We start from the raw sequence: 13,421 nt of genomic DNA, 5'->3' as shown, positions 1-13,421 counted from the left end.
AGATATATTGACCCACAGCTGTGGTAAATAAATGTTAAATGGGCTGCATTTATATAGAGCCTTTCTGACCCTTCAAAGCTCTTTACAATGTACTTCACATTCACCCGTTCACACAACCGATGCCGGGGGAAACCATGCAAGGCACCAACCTACTCATCGGGGGCAGTTAGGGGTTCAGTGTCTTCGACACGTAGATTGATCGATTGATTTTTTTATTGACAACAAGCATAATATGCACAAAATAGATGATTGCACATTTTGGTTAAAAGGATAACACAAAAAAGCCTGAAGGCTTATTTATATTGGTCCCATCTGTCCCACCTTTGGATTCGGATTCCAAGACGGCCGCTCTACCTCCTGAGCCACTGCCGCTCCTAAGTAAGGTGTACTGACACAGAGATGGGTTTATTAACCCAACATGTTGCATCGTGATGCGCTTTGAGCCTCTATTTTTCTTTAGGTCAGTAGACCGTCTTCAAAGCATGTCTCTGATGGAGGTCTATTGACCCATTGGTCAATGGGCCATTACTTGGAATTTAGCATTTGATGGAACTCTGCAGACAGCATCACATTTTTCCTTTCTGCAAGACCTTGACTGACTAAGATGGAGGTTTTTCATGCAAAGCTTTAAAAAAACAGAGGAGAGCAGCCAGAGGTCAAGGCGGGTCAGGGTCCATAAAGGCCGAAGCTCGGTATAACCAGCCCCTAGGGTGATCCATGGCAAATTAATGGATTGTGTTTATAATATCATATATAATTGATATGCTATGGAACGCAAAAAAGGAAAAACAGGTCCCAATAAAGGACTTGAAGGATTTTGACTGACACTTAGAATTAAATATTTAGATTTTGGTAGAATTTATGGGAAAGTCTGTTCTTTTCTTCTCTCTCTTCTTTATAATGTTCATAAATAATGTATTATTATTATTATTATTATTATTTATTCATACTCACGTCTCAGGTAATATTATGCGTTGTGTGTGATGTTCTTAGGTCTTATATCTGTAAGTTATCGTTCAGCTTTTATGATTATTAATTATTATTTGCGTCTTTTGTGTGACAGTTTATGTCATTATGTTTGTCATTATGTGTGTTAGTTTGTACTATACTTTTTAGAAAAAGGTGAAAGTGCTTTATAAGCCAGAGAGAAGTTAGTTGGAATGAGTATCTGAGGCTTGATTTAGGCTCAAACCTTTTGAAAAACGTTTGAGGGACATAAACAATATGATATTAAATATTATTTTTTTAATTCATGGTGTAGATCCTTTAAAGTAGATACAAGGTTTATAAGGGAAAAAACTAAACCGCAAACATGTTTTCATTAGTTTCGAGAACATAGTGTCGCGCTTGTTTTTTTGCCGCGTGGGATGGCATTTAGTACATACAGTATGTACGTGTATACGGTCAAAGAGAATGGCTCCCTAAAGCTTATGGAAATGCATTTTCCTGCTTTCTTTTCATATTACCCCCCCCCCCCCCCCCCACACACACACACACACACACACACACACACACACACACACACACACACACACACACACACACACTTTCACTTGTCTCATCCACTATGAAAGGAAACTTCTGCCTCCATTCTGCCTTCCATCACCCACACTGCTTTTATTTATTCATTCATCTTTAACCCCCCCATCTCACACACACACACACACACACACACACACACACACACACACACACACACACACACACACACACACACACACACACACACACACACACACACACACACACACACATCTCACTCCCTTTTTCTTGCTCTCTCCAGTCAGTGCATTCCGAGCCCATTTCTCTCTCTCTCTCCCCCCCCCCCTCCCAACCCCCCTGCACAATAGAGGAATGAAAGTGTATGACTTTGATATCTTTTATGTAAACCTGGCACACTTCACCTGAGCCCTGTCACTTGGCGTATATGCTCCTTCTATTTATAGTTCCATTTGGCAGCCCCGCGGCTTCAGAGTCAGCAGTCTCACCAGAAGAGAGGATATGCTGTGAGACTGACCATGGACTCATTCCCGGCCAAATACTAAACCTTTTGTGAAAGGTCATTTAATGAGGAGGGTTTTAATTTATTTTATTATTGACATTTTATACTGACATTTTAGACATTTAGGCTGATGTTCCAATGAGAGCAATTTGGAATTGAAAGTGGTTCTGTTGGGGTTTTTAGCGTTTTTCATCAATTTAGTCAACCATAGTCCAATATGAGGTTCATGATGATCATGCATGAATTCTTAGAAGCCTGTAAAGAAATGTGATATTTTGATATTGATCATTCTCTTTGTTCTCTTGTTAATCCCTTCCCATCCCTTCAAATAATTGTATCTGTTCCATTTAATTTAACAAAACAATGTTGGATTATTGGTCAATTATTATTATTTTAATTTTTCTAGATATCTAGGACTCACTCACTTGTTACTGCCTGCTTGCTGTGGACATAATACAGTCCTTGATATCATTCCCACTGTGAGAAAAGCCTTCATCGCTGAAATGCCACACGATTCATTTTCTTATCATAAGAGATTGCATTGTTGACATATGGAAACATGTCAAACTATTGCTCGACCCGAGTAGGAAATGTCCCTTGTCCCTTGTTACAGATAACAAGTATAATCTAGTCCGCTGAGAGATATGTTCTGTGTTCTGTTAATTTTACACAAGTGCATAAAATAATCTGTTACTGCAGTACGAACCATGGATTCAGGATTTACCCACTGTATGATAACTCCCAATATACTTTTACAATACTGTATTAAAGTCTGTCATCTGCCTATTCTCCAGGAATGTTTATTTAACTGGACACAAGGAAATGGTACAATCCATGGGTGGTTTAAGGTTAGCCATAAGGTAATTCTCTAACTTGACAGAGCGGACTTGTGTGTTTATTGTATGTTACTTAACTGTACGTCCATAACACTAACTCCAACTTTAATGTGCCAGCTCCACCACTTACACGTTCACCACTTGTCGTGTTACATTGCGACAGATGTTCTTCTACAACAATTACAAAAGCAATAATTAAGAATAACAAGTGGTAAGGTAAATTATGTGCATTCATTATAGCACACTTTGCTTTGAAGTTACTGTGTGCATGGGTCCTACTTCTAAATATGATATACATGTGTGCGCAGTAAGCATCCATTTACAGCATATTGCATTTGTGTATTTTCCAAATGAGATACACGGATGTATAGAAAAATCAATTTCAAATGCTTGTGGTGAATCATATTCTGCACAGGTTCATGTATAACACTGTAGCATACCTCTGTCCATGAATTATTACTGTGTGAATTAATGCTGTGCTGATGTGTGGAAATATAAGCACACGCTAAGCTCACTATTTCAAGAGGAAGAGTCACACATGAAGGAACACGGCGTGTCAGTGTTCAATTTAAAACACAGCATCCCTTGAGTGCTCCAATGTCAAACTTTGGAGCAAACATATGTCTGGAAAATGCATTGGCTTTGCGGCACAAGCTTTACATAATGTGTACGTCCGATCCACATGAGTGAAGATGCACAAATCCTTTTGTATTCCCTAAATTCTCCTCTCGCCTCTTCTCATCTTGTCTTCTCTCGTCTTGTCTCCTCTCATCTCCTTGTGTCTCCTCTCCTCCCCCTTTTCTCTCTTCTCCTTTTCTCTCCTCAGATATCTTCCTGGACTATGCCTTTTGGCCACCATGAGCCTCAACTCCAGCTCTGAGCCCGGCCTTTTCCTCTCCAACAGCTCTCCAGGAATGAGAGTTCACCCTGACACTGCCATCTTAGCTGTGGGCAACCACCCGGAGTCTGCCATCTTAGGTACAACTAGGCGCGTCGCAATTCTGGGAAATTGCAACGTGTGGTAGCGCCGACGCCGGTCGCGGGTCGTGGCCGCCGGGACTCGAGGAATACGCTGGGACGGCGGAGGCTGCGGAAAATGACATTGTCACGTCACTCCTGAGATCACTTGCGTTTCATTTTGAGAGGATTGATCCCCACAAAATGAGTTTTTTGCATCAGACGGTTACGTTTTGAGCATTTGTGGCGCCCCCTATGGATCAAAGTGGAAATGCTTTTGGTGATTTGTTGAGCCACCCTTGACATGTGATCTAAATTTGGGATTGACCGGACGTTTCGTTCGTGATTTTTGGCCTTTTTTGTAAAACGGGCCCCTCCCGCTAACTTTGAAAGCCATTTACGGACGAACGGTATGGACTATCATCTCCGCTTGGAGATGCTTATCGCATGGGTCCAGAGATCATGTGTATCGATTTTTATGAGATTTGGAAGAAATATGTGGGAGGAGGAGCCTAAAAGTGTGTTTTGAAGAAAATTCAAAATGGCGGAAAATCTATCCTGACGCAAATGGGCGTGGCCTATATGTGGAGTTGCGTCGTGACCCAAGGAATCCAGGGAAAAATCAAAAAGATTTTGATTCTACGACCTACGGTTCAAGAGTCATAGGCCAAAACGTAAAGTGGGCGTTTATAGCGCCACCATGAGGCTGCCTGGTATAATTATTTTTCAAATAATTTTGCAATAATGTATGAACCTCCCCTCCAAGTCTTGTAACTCTAGCCCCTAGGGTGTCTGAGAAAAAAATACTTGAATGGGAGTTTTTTCATTTTACCATTAAAGTGGATGGGGAAATTTAATGCACTAATAAATCAATATCAATTAAACTATGTTACCAATCTCTTATCAAAATGATAGCACACTATTCCCGGTGAGGCCGGTCATTTTGACATGTGGCACAAAATTGGGGGGGGAAAAACTGTGGGAGGAGTAGCGTGCCAAAATAAAGTTTATCTAGAAAGAATAATAAAGTGTATAGAGTACTATTAGTCTGGTTGCCCTGGGGTCGCGCCGCCGGGACTCGAGGGATACACCGGTCGGAATACCGGTTAGGGCAACCACACTAATTAAAGGAAATCTCTCTCTAGGATTCAATTATGTTAAGAGAAGTGCTACACAGTAAAATCCTCAGTATTCATTTAACATTGACGGGTCCATTTGTTAACATTTACACGTTACAAATGGATATGTAAAATGTTGTATAGACAGTGTATAGACAGTTATTATCACTACATTTAAAAACGCAATATACCCAAACATGTTCACATAATGGCTAATAGAACTGCATATTTAATAGATTTATTTTTGCATGTTAAACACGTGTAATCTAATGAGAACACAATTACCATTATTTCAGTACATCTTATTAAAGGTGGTTGATTTTCCTGTTTAATTTCTCATCTGAACATAATTTCGTTCACAATTTTAGGCAGCCCATTCCAGGAGTCCGCCATTTTATCCAGTAGTTCGGGTGGATGGCAGCAGTACAATGACAGCCATGTACCAGGGCAACGAGGGAACTTCACAATATCGCCAGTCAACGGGACTCTAATGCCACCAACAAAAGAGTACGACCCTTTGGGAGGACACACTATATGGCAGGTAACAGTAAGACTACCATGCTGCTTTGAAATGGCTTCATCAGAAAGTGCTTTAAATCCATGATTTTTATGTCCTATCCGGTGTGATTTGAACCTGAGCCTCCCACCAAATTTCATCCACTCAGTCAAGACATTCCCTGCTTGATCAGGGACGATATTGCACTTCCATTTTGACCATACTGTATGTCTTAAAATATTGAACATATGACCACCATACTGATTGATTCAAAGTATGTTTTATTTAGTACTTTTTTGTGTTATCCTGTTCCCCTAAATATTTCACTGTACCTACTGGTACCACTGTACCATTTAAATTGTTGTACTTATAAAGTATTCAGTCAATTCAAATTGTTTTAACAGAGAACAAGCATTGCACATTTTCTTATCCGTGTGTGTGCATGCATGTTTAATTCTCTACATTGCATTGCATTTAAAAAATATCTAAAATGTCCCAACATCCCATCTCCTGCATTATGATACTCTCTTTTTCTTCCTCCCTCAGGTGATAATCATCATCTTCCTCACCGGCTCTCTCTCCCTGGTCACCGTCGTGGGCAACATCCTGGTCTTGGTGTCGTTCAAGGTCAACAAGGCGCTGAAAACCGTCAACAACTACTACCTGCTCAGCCTGGCGTTTGCCGACCTGACCATCGGCACGCTCTCCATGAACCTGTACACCACCTACATCATCATGGACCAGTGGGCCCTGGGCCCGGTGGTGTGTGACCTGTGGCTGGCTATCGATTATGTGGCCAGTAACGCCTCGGTGATGAACCTGCTGGTCATCAGCTTCGACAGGTATTTTACTTTGCTGCTTGTCGACTAATACAGTGGTTCTCAAACCTTTTCATGTCAAGGACCCCCAAATTGAGACTTATTAGCCCGCGGACCCCCTATTTGAAAAGATATGCCAGGGACCCCCATAAGAGAATGTTTTTTACGGCTCTAGCAGTGATTCTCAACCTTGTAAATTTCAAGGACCCCCAGTTTGACATGTATTAGGGCTACAGACCCCCATTTAATGGCATTTCTATCTCTTGGACCCCAATTTATATAGTAAAATCTATGTTAATTTAACTCTGAGAGTGTACAAATGGAACCAAATGGACCCGTTAGGGTCCATTTGGTTCCATTTCTACACTCTCAGAGTGGAATGGAACCAAATGGACCCACAAGGGTCCATTTGGTTCCTAATCTATCATTTAGCTGGGGACCCCCTGGAACTCCCCCGGACCCCACTTTGAGAACCAATGGACTAATATACTGTGGAGCCGCTATGCATCAGACAGCACAGCATCATAGTTTGTTCTGTAACAGTGATTCAGTGGTGGAAGAAGTACTCAGATATTTAAAAGTAGCAATACCACAATATAAAAATACCCTGTTACAAGTAAAAGGCATGTGTTCAAAATGTTACTTGAGTAAAAGTGCAAAAGTATTGGCGTCAAAAAATACTAAAATGTTTGAAAAAAGCAGATCTACAAGCTCACAACGTGTCGTGATGCGACGCGTTGTGAGCTTGTAGATCGGGTATTTTCAAATAGCCTACGTATAAAATATGGCTGAAGTGGTTAATGTATGTTTTATAATATAATAATTTATATCTGCAAAGTAACTAGTGACTATTAAAAAACAAAGTTTTCAAATAATTGTAGTGGAGCAAAAGTACAAAATTTGCCTCTGAGATGTAGTGCAGTAGAAGTAAAAGTATTGAAAATAGGCCACGGACCCCCATTTGAAGCAGTATTTTTTTTATCTCTGGGACTCAAAACTACACTGTAAAATCCTCAGTGTTTATTAAACTCGAAGAGTGACAAATAAGATAAGAGTCCATTTGGTTCCATTTGTACTCTCTCCGAGTTACAGACCCTGTAAGGGAACCAGTGCTCTTTAAGACAAAAGTTAGTAACCTTTTTAATGTATACAAATTCATAATTCATGTATTAATGAATTAGTGTCTTTGCCATCTGCTGGTTTTAACTCTTTTATTTTGGGTGGCCCCAGGACAGTGAGATGACCTGCTCATCTCATCTCCGTCTTGTCTCCTTAGATACTTCTCTGTGACCAGGCCGTTGACCTACCGCGCCAAGCGGACAACCAAACGGGCCATGACCATGATCGCTTTGGCCTGGTCCATCTCGTTCATCCTCTGGGCCCCCGCCATCCTGTTCTGGCAGTACTTTGTGGGCAAGCGGACGGTGCCGCCCGACGACTGCTACATCCAGTTCCTGTCGGAGCCCATCATCACGTTCTGCACGGCCATCGCCGCCTTCTACCTGCCGGTGACCATCATGACCGTTTTATACTGGAAGATATACCAGGAGACGGAGAACCGCTCCAAAGACTTGGCGGGACTCCGGGGATCCGGGTCGAGCAACCGACACCAGTGTCAGAACCAGGCCAGCGGAGGCAGTCAGGCGGAGTCTTCGGCCATGCTCCCCCAGGCCGCCAGCCCCCGCCGCTGCAGCAGCTACGAACTGAGCCAGGCGGCCGCGGGGAAGAGCCACAAGTCCAAGGCGGAGCTGGTGGGCGGAGGTGGCGGCGGGGGAAGGTGGGGAGGTCTCTGGCTCCGCCTCTCGTCGCTGCTGCCAGGCCGGCATTCGTCCAAGAGGTCTGTTGCCACGATGGCGACGACGGTCGGGGAGGCGGAGCACAGCAGCAGCGACAGTTGGAACAACAATGAGACGGGCGCCTCCCTGGACCAGCTGGACTCGGAGGATGAAGCCGAGGGGTCCACCAAGGCCATCTACTCGATCGGTGGGAAAAGTCAAATGTCAGGGGACGAGCCACAGCTGACCTCACCGGGGGACCGGGATGTAACAGAAGAAGACCTGTTACGGCCGTCTATAGGTTGAAATAATAATACAAATAATAATGCCCTGTCTGTGTAATATTGTGTTCAGTAGGCCATATTGTATGTCAGTGGTTCTCAAACTTTTTCATTTCAAGGACCCCCAGTTTGATATGCATTAGGCCACAGACCCCCATTTGACACCATTTGTATCTATGGAACCTCCATCTACATAGTAAAATCCTTAGTGTTATTTTAACTCTGGGAGTGTACAAATGGAACCAAATGGACACCTAAGGGTCCATTTGTACACTCTCACAGTTAAAGGCCTGAAAGGGTCCATTTGGTTCCGAACTATCAATAATTTAACTGGGGACCCCCTGGAACAACCTCAAGGACCCCTGGGGGTCTTTGAGAACCACATTGATATGTAAGAAAATACCTATCTATGTCTACGTCTGTTTGTTTTTGTCTAGATGGGAAGAGGTCCGGAAAGGTGAAGAGGAACCGGGACAAAGCCCCGTCGCCGTCCAGCAGAACTCCAACGGGCTCCAAACTGAACACCACCGCCTCCTCAGCCTCCTCCTCCTGGTCCGCCGAGGCCGCCGCCGCGGCCACCGGGGACACCGCCGCGGCCAAGCGGCTCGCCTACAAGACCAAGACGCACGCCGTCAACAAGCGCAAGAACGAGAAGAAGGTGAACGAGAAGAAAGCGGCGCAGACGCTCAGCGCCATCCTCCTGGCGTTCATCATCACGTGGACGCCGTACAACATCATGGTGCTGGTGAACGCCTTCTGCCAGAACTGCATACCCGCCAAGCTGTGGATGCTGGGCTACTGGCTGTGCTACGTCAACAGCACCATCAACCCCATGTGCTACGCCCTGTGCAACCAGAACTTCCGCACCACCTTCAGGGACATCCTGATGTGCCAGTGGGACAAGAACAAGAAGAAGAACCTTCAGAAGAACGTTCAGTTCCAGCAGAGGCAGGCCGTGGCCTTCCGCAAGAAGGACCCGCTGTAGTGGAGAGAGAGGGGAGATCATGGGATGGATTTAAGCTTTAAAAGGTGGATTATTTCCTGATCAGAACTGTGTGGAGCTTGTAGTATGCTCGTTTGCAGGAAATGCTGGAAGTACAGTATACTGTATGTTTATTCAGGAAAAGGATGCTGAGCTGCAGTGAATGGAAAGCACCCCTAAATAGTGTGATAGCCTTTCAGGATTTTGTCATAAGGACAAATAAGGGGCTTGGGCAGAGCTTTTATTAGTCCGAGTTTGGTGTCACCCATCGTGTTTCAGCCTCTTGTCTTGTCCTTGTCTTGAAAGGTCTTATGATAGGGTGCTGCAGTAGCCTTTTGTCAGTCAGTGAAAATGACTGTCTTTACACTTACAGGAGCCTTATCATGTTATAATATGACACTAAAACGTAATCAAACTGATCTACACTGAAAGTGAATGCGTCGACTTCAACTGCGGCGTATTCAGTTGAGTTCACACAATCCCACGTTACACAAACGCTGTGACTCCTGGGGATTTTTTTAAATGAGCTGAGCTTGCGGAACTGATTTGATCCAGGCTCACCTTAAATGTCAAGTGGACATGAACTGAGATGACTGCGACGGAACTAAAGAAAATCTCTTGTGGTGAATAAAGAATTTTCTGGCAGCACTTCAGTGCAGGTCGGGGTTGGTATTATAGCACTATAAGAACAATGCTATCTGAATTTGTCTAAAAGTGTTTCTTTGTGTTTCTACAGAACTATGAACAAATCGTATTGTATCTGTGTAATGCTGGTATTGTAAGTCATTAGGACAGTTGAAAAAAAAAAAAAAGCAAGCCTGAATTTCTTCTGTCATTTCAACACTTCAGTGAGGTTAAATTTCCGTGAGAACTGTTGTTACCGTTGCTACACATCCACTATTTAAAAGAAGAACGCCAGCCGCATGAAATCAATGGAAAGTGGGGAGTCTCCTAACACATGAGAATATCATTATACTGTCGACGTGGTGCAGATCTGCTCGGTTTCTGATGTGAGGATTACACGGTGGAGCAGTGGTTCTCCAACTTTTTCTACAAGGGATACAGAGGGAGAGGATTAAGTCTCTGTACCTCGGTCTGTAGGTTAAGAAGCACTGCTCTAAAGGTCAGGGATTCAACTTTTAAAACCCCACAGATGATTCAGCCCTTTCCTTAGCACATACTCTAATAGCCTACTTCATCCCAGACAGTGATGAAGGGACAAAACTGATGAAAAACAACGATTTATCCCTATGGACTTAGTATAGTATTAATAGTATTTCGTTAAGTTTATGATCAGAGATGAAAGGGCTATTGAAAGTATGGTACATTTGTGTTATTAAGCCCAGTTTGTTAAATATTCATTTGTTACATAGCTGTCGTGTGGGGGGTGCATGTGTGTATAGGTCGGCACACATAAAGGGCCCATGTGCAGTTATTTTTACACACGAGGACCATCATAATGGTCTTATACGGTCTTTGCAGCTACAGGTCCCTAGTGCTTCTTTAAGTCCTTTCCATTTTCGTGCTCTGCTGATTTTGCCTAATTGAACAAAAGGCAAAAATCCCTCATGCAGTAGTAGATAACTCAACCTGGATGGCTCTGCTGCCATGTGACATCACACACAACTGTCCATATAACCATGACCAGTGACCACAGCCCCTATTTTCTACTTTGTTAGATACGATGGCATCACATGAAAGTAGCAGGTTTACAAGCTCGGCTGTTCGCTTGTAGAGCTGCTATTTTTTTTGTGCTATTTTAGAACAATTTTGAAAAATGAATGCTCATCTACTGCTAGATGGCGTTGTGAGCACTGACATTGTGATGAGAACCAATTCTATCCTTTGACAGAGGGAGTTTGTACTTATAAGTATAGTACATGTTATTAAATATGTTTATTAAAGTGTGTGCACTTTGAATTGATGTGTTTATCATGCGTGTGACTCAGTGTTTCAATAGAAAATGATTGTCATTTTTTAAAATCAATTGTGTCTTTGAAAGTTTCACATGCAGATGAGTTGAATTGCAATAAAAATGTATAGCCTTGAATATCATTTTATCCAGGGATGAAGGTATCATATTGAAATGTTGAAACAAGAAAAATGTTTGAATCTAATATTGAGATCAATTAAACAGAGCTTTGCTCTGTGGAAACAGTGATGGTATGATAGCGCCATCAAGTGGCAGAAAAATAAAAGTGCAAACCCAGATAGATTTTTGATATTTCTTTATTCAGGTATTTCAATGACTTATGAGAACCTGGTGGTTTATTTACATTTTTGAAACACGACAACCTATGAAGTGCATTGATATGATTTGGGTCCAGACCAGAACAAATTTGCACAAAGGTGTGTCTCTCACACACACACACACACACACACACACACACACACACACACACACACACACACACACACACACACACACACACACACAGCTTAAATGATATACATACTGTAGGTTATAAACACAATACTGATTTCCAACATAGGTCACACATTCTCATGAACTGGACATAGTTCTCAGCCTCCTCAGCTTTGAGATTGGCATTAGCCCGTTTTATTTCAAACGTCTTTTACATTTTGAACACATTTATGGTTAACTTTGCGTTTCTAAAGGCAAGTTCAGTTTGTATTGCTTTATCACATACAGCTGACTGACACAGACTGCATGATGGATTTGAGGGAATTATGATTTTACTGTTGACAGAACAAAGGGAGTTTTTAGAAGTGTTGTGTATTAAAGGAAGAATAAATAAATGTCTCATTCGATATTATTCCTGTGTGGTGTTTTAACTGGCTATTTGGCATCTCTCTATAGTATCTCTTTTTCACTCTCTCACTCTCTCAACACAAGACACGTAGTTCCAATAAGTGGTCCTGCTGATTTACCTCCAAAATAAAGATGTGATATTATAGCTGCACTCTGTAACTTTCACTGATCCTACCTGAAATTCAAATCCAGGTCCACCACTTTAGTGGTCAGACTCAGATGCTATCACAGGATCTAGCCTAAATGTCTCAGTAGAAGAGCAGGGAGGGAGACAAAATACAACCATTGCATGATTCGTGGTAGTTATATTAACATACTCTACCATACAGATTGGTCAAAATAACAATTTATTCACTCAAAAAAGTTACATAGTGTAGCTTTGAATTGATAGTCACTTGACAGCAGGTTGTAATTTGAAGTTTGAACAGCTTTTTCAAACCTGTCATCATGTCAACCAATTCATGGAAGATGTAAAATGTCTATAATGTCCTATCATTTTCAAAAATGCCTGTTATCTAGAGACTGCAGACTCAGAGATTGTAGATCCGTTACCATGGTTACCACCACAATAATGGTTCAGACAGAATGCATTCTGTCTAACTGTCGCTAGATGTCGCTGTTCTTTAAAAAATGATGAGCATAATCGTTCTGATTTAGCAAGTAATTTCTCTTGGAACTGTGTTACTTCGACCATATTCATTTACAGCCAACATGTGTAATTAGACAACAAGCATACTATTTCAGGTTAATAACCTGTCAGACTAAACGATATGTCCAGTGTAATATGGATAAATAAACAAACTACCGAGTTGATAATACATTGAATATTCAAGATGTTAGACACAGGGTTCAAAGTTTGGTACATAGAGCTACAGTAATATCTGGGGATGATGACATACTTTGTTGCGTGAAAATAGCAAATCCACAGGCTCACACGTGGTAGTAGTGTAAATAAGTAAATGTACAGAAGTACCGTCCTTGTTCTAAGGTACTTTTAGTTTACTGGAGTATTTCCAATTTTCAGTACTTTTACTTCTATTCCACTACATCTCAGAGGCAAATATTGTACTTACTCTACAACAATTATTTGAGAACTTTAGTAGTTACTTACTACTATGCATAATAGCTTTAAGTACATTTTGATGCCAATACTTTTCTACTTTTACTGAAGTACATTTTGAATTCCGGACTTTTCCTTGTACCAGAGTATTTCTACATCGCAGGCAGTATTGATACTTTTACTTAAATAAGTAAAACATTTGAGTACTTTTTCCACCACTGGATAAACTTTGTTGCGCAAAAATAGCAAATCTACAAGCTCACAACATGTCAAGGAGGTGCAACGCCGTGTGAACTAAGCTGAAATGTCTCATTAGATATTAT

At 41.8% G+C, this 13,421-nt stretch overlaps 1 protein-coding gene across 2 annotated transcripts; it reads left to right on the top strand.

Annotated features, from left to right (window-relative positions):
- The first annotated feature begins 339 nt into the window (after positions 1–339).
- chrm3b (cholinergic receptor, muscarinic 3b) lies at positions 340–11,824 on the top strand. Of its 2 annotated transcripts, none has more exons than XM_084077482.1 (6): positions 340–378; positions 3,665–3,816; positions 5,282–5,454; positions 5,956–6,251; positions 7,504–8,303; positions 8,721–11,824. In XM_084077482.1, the coding sequence occupies exons 2-6, from the start codon at positions 3,696–3,698 to the stop codon at positions 9,266–9,268; spliced, it is 1,938 nt and encodes a 645-aa protein (XP_083933608.1). In that variant the 5' UTR covers positions 340–378; positions 3,665–3,695; the 3' UTR covers positions 9,269–11,824. The 2 variants fall into 2 exon arrangements, with proteins under 2 accessions (XP_083933608.1, XP_083933607.1); XM_084077481.1 differs by lacking the exon at positions 340–378 and adding an exon at positions 2,799–2,862.
- The last annotated feature ends 1,597 nt before the right edge of the window (positions 11,825–13,421 follow it).

The sequence above is a fragment of the Gymnoscopelus microlampas genome (genome assembly GCF_963454915.1).
Source record: "Gymnoscopelus microlampas genome assembly, chromosome: 14".
Classification (NCBI taxonomy): Eukaryota; Metazoa; Chordata; class Actinopteri; order Myctophiformes; family Myctophidae; genus Gymnoscopelus; species Gymnoscopelus microlampas.
Note: the sequence above shows the minus strand (reverse complement) of the source record. Positions and strands in the feature narration are given on the sequence as shown.

What these genes read in the sequence shown, in the direction of transcription:
- chrm3b (XM_084077481.1), top strand. Translation starts at nt 2,825, where the DNA reads ATGGTACAATCCATGGGTGGTTTAAGGTTAGCCATAAG. An exon ending in GGTTTAAGGTTAGCCATAAG is followed by an intron (nt 2,863 to 3,664) that starts GTAATTCTCTAA and finishes TTCTCTCCTCAG; the next exon opens with ATATCTTCCTGGACTATGCC. An exon ending in CCCGGAGTCTGCCATCTTAG is followed by an intron (nt 3,817 to 5,281) that starts GTACAACTAGGC and finishes TCACAATTTTAG; the next exon opens with GCAGCCCATTCCAGGAGTCC.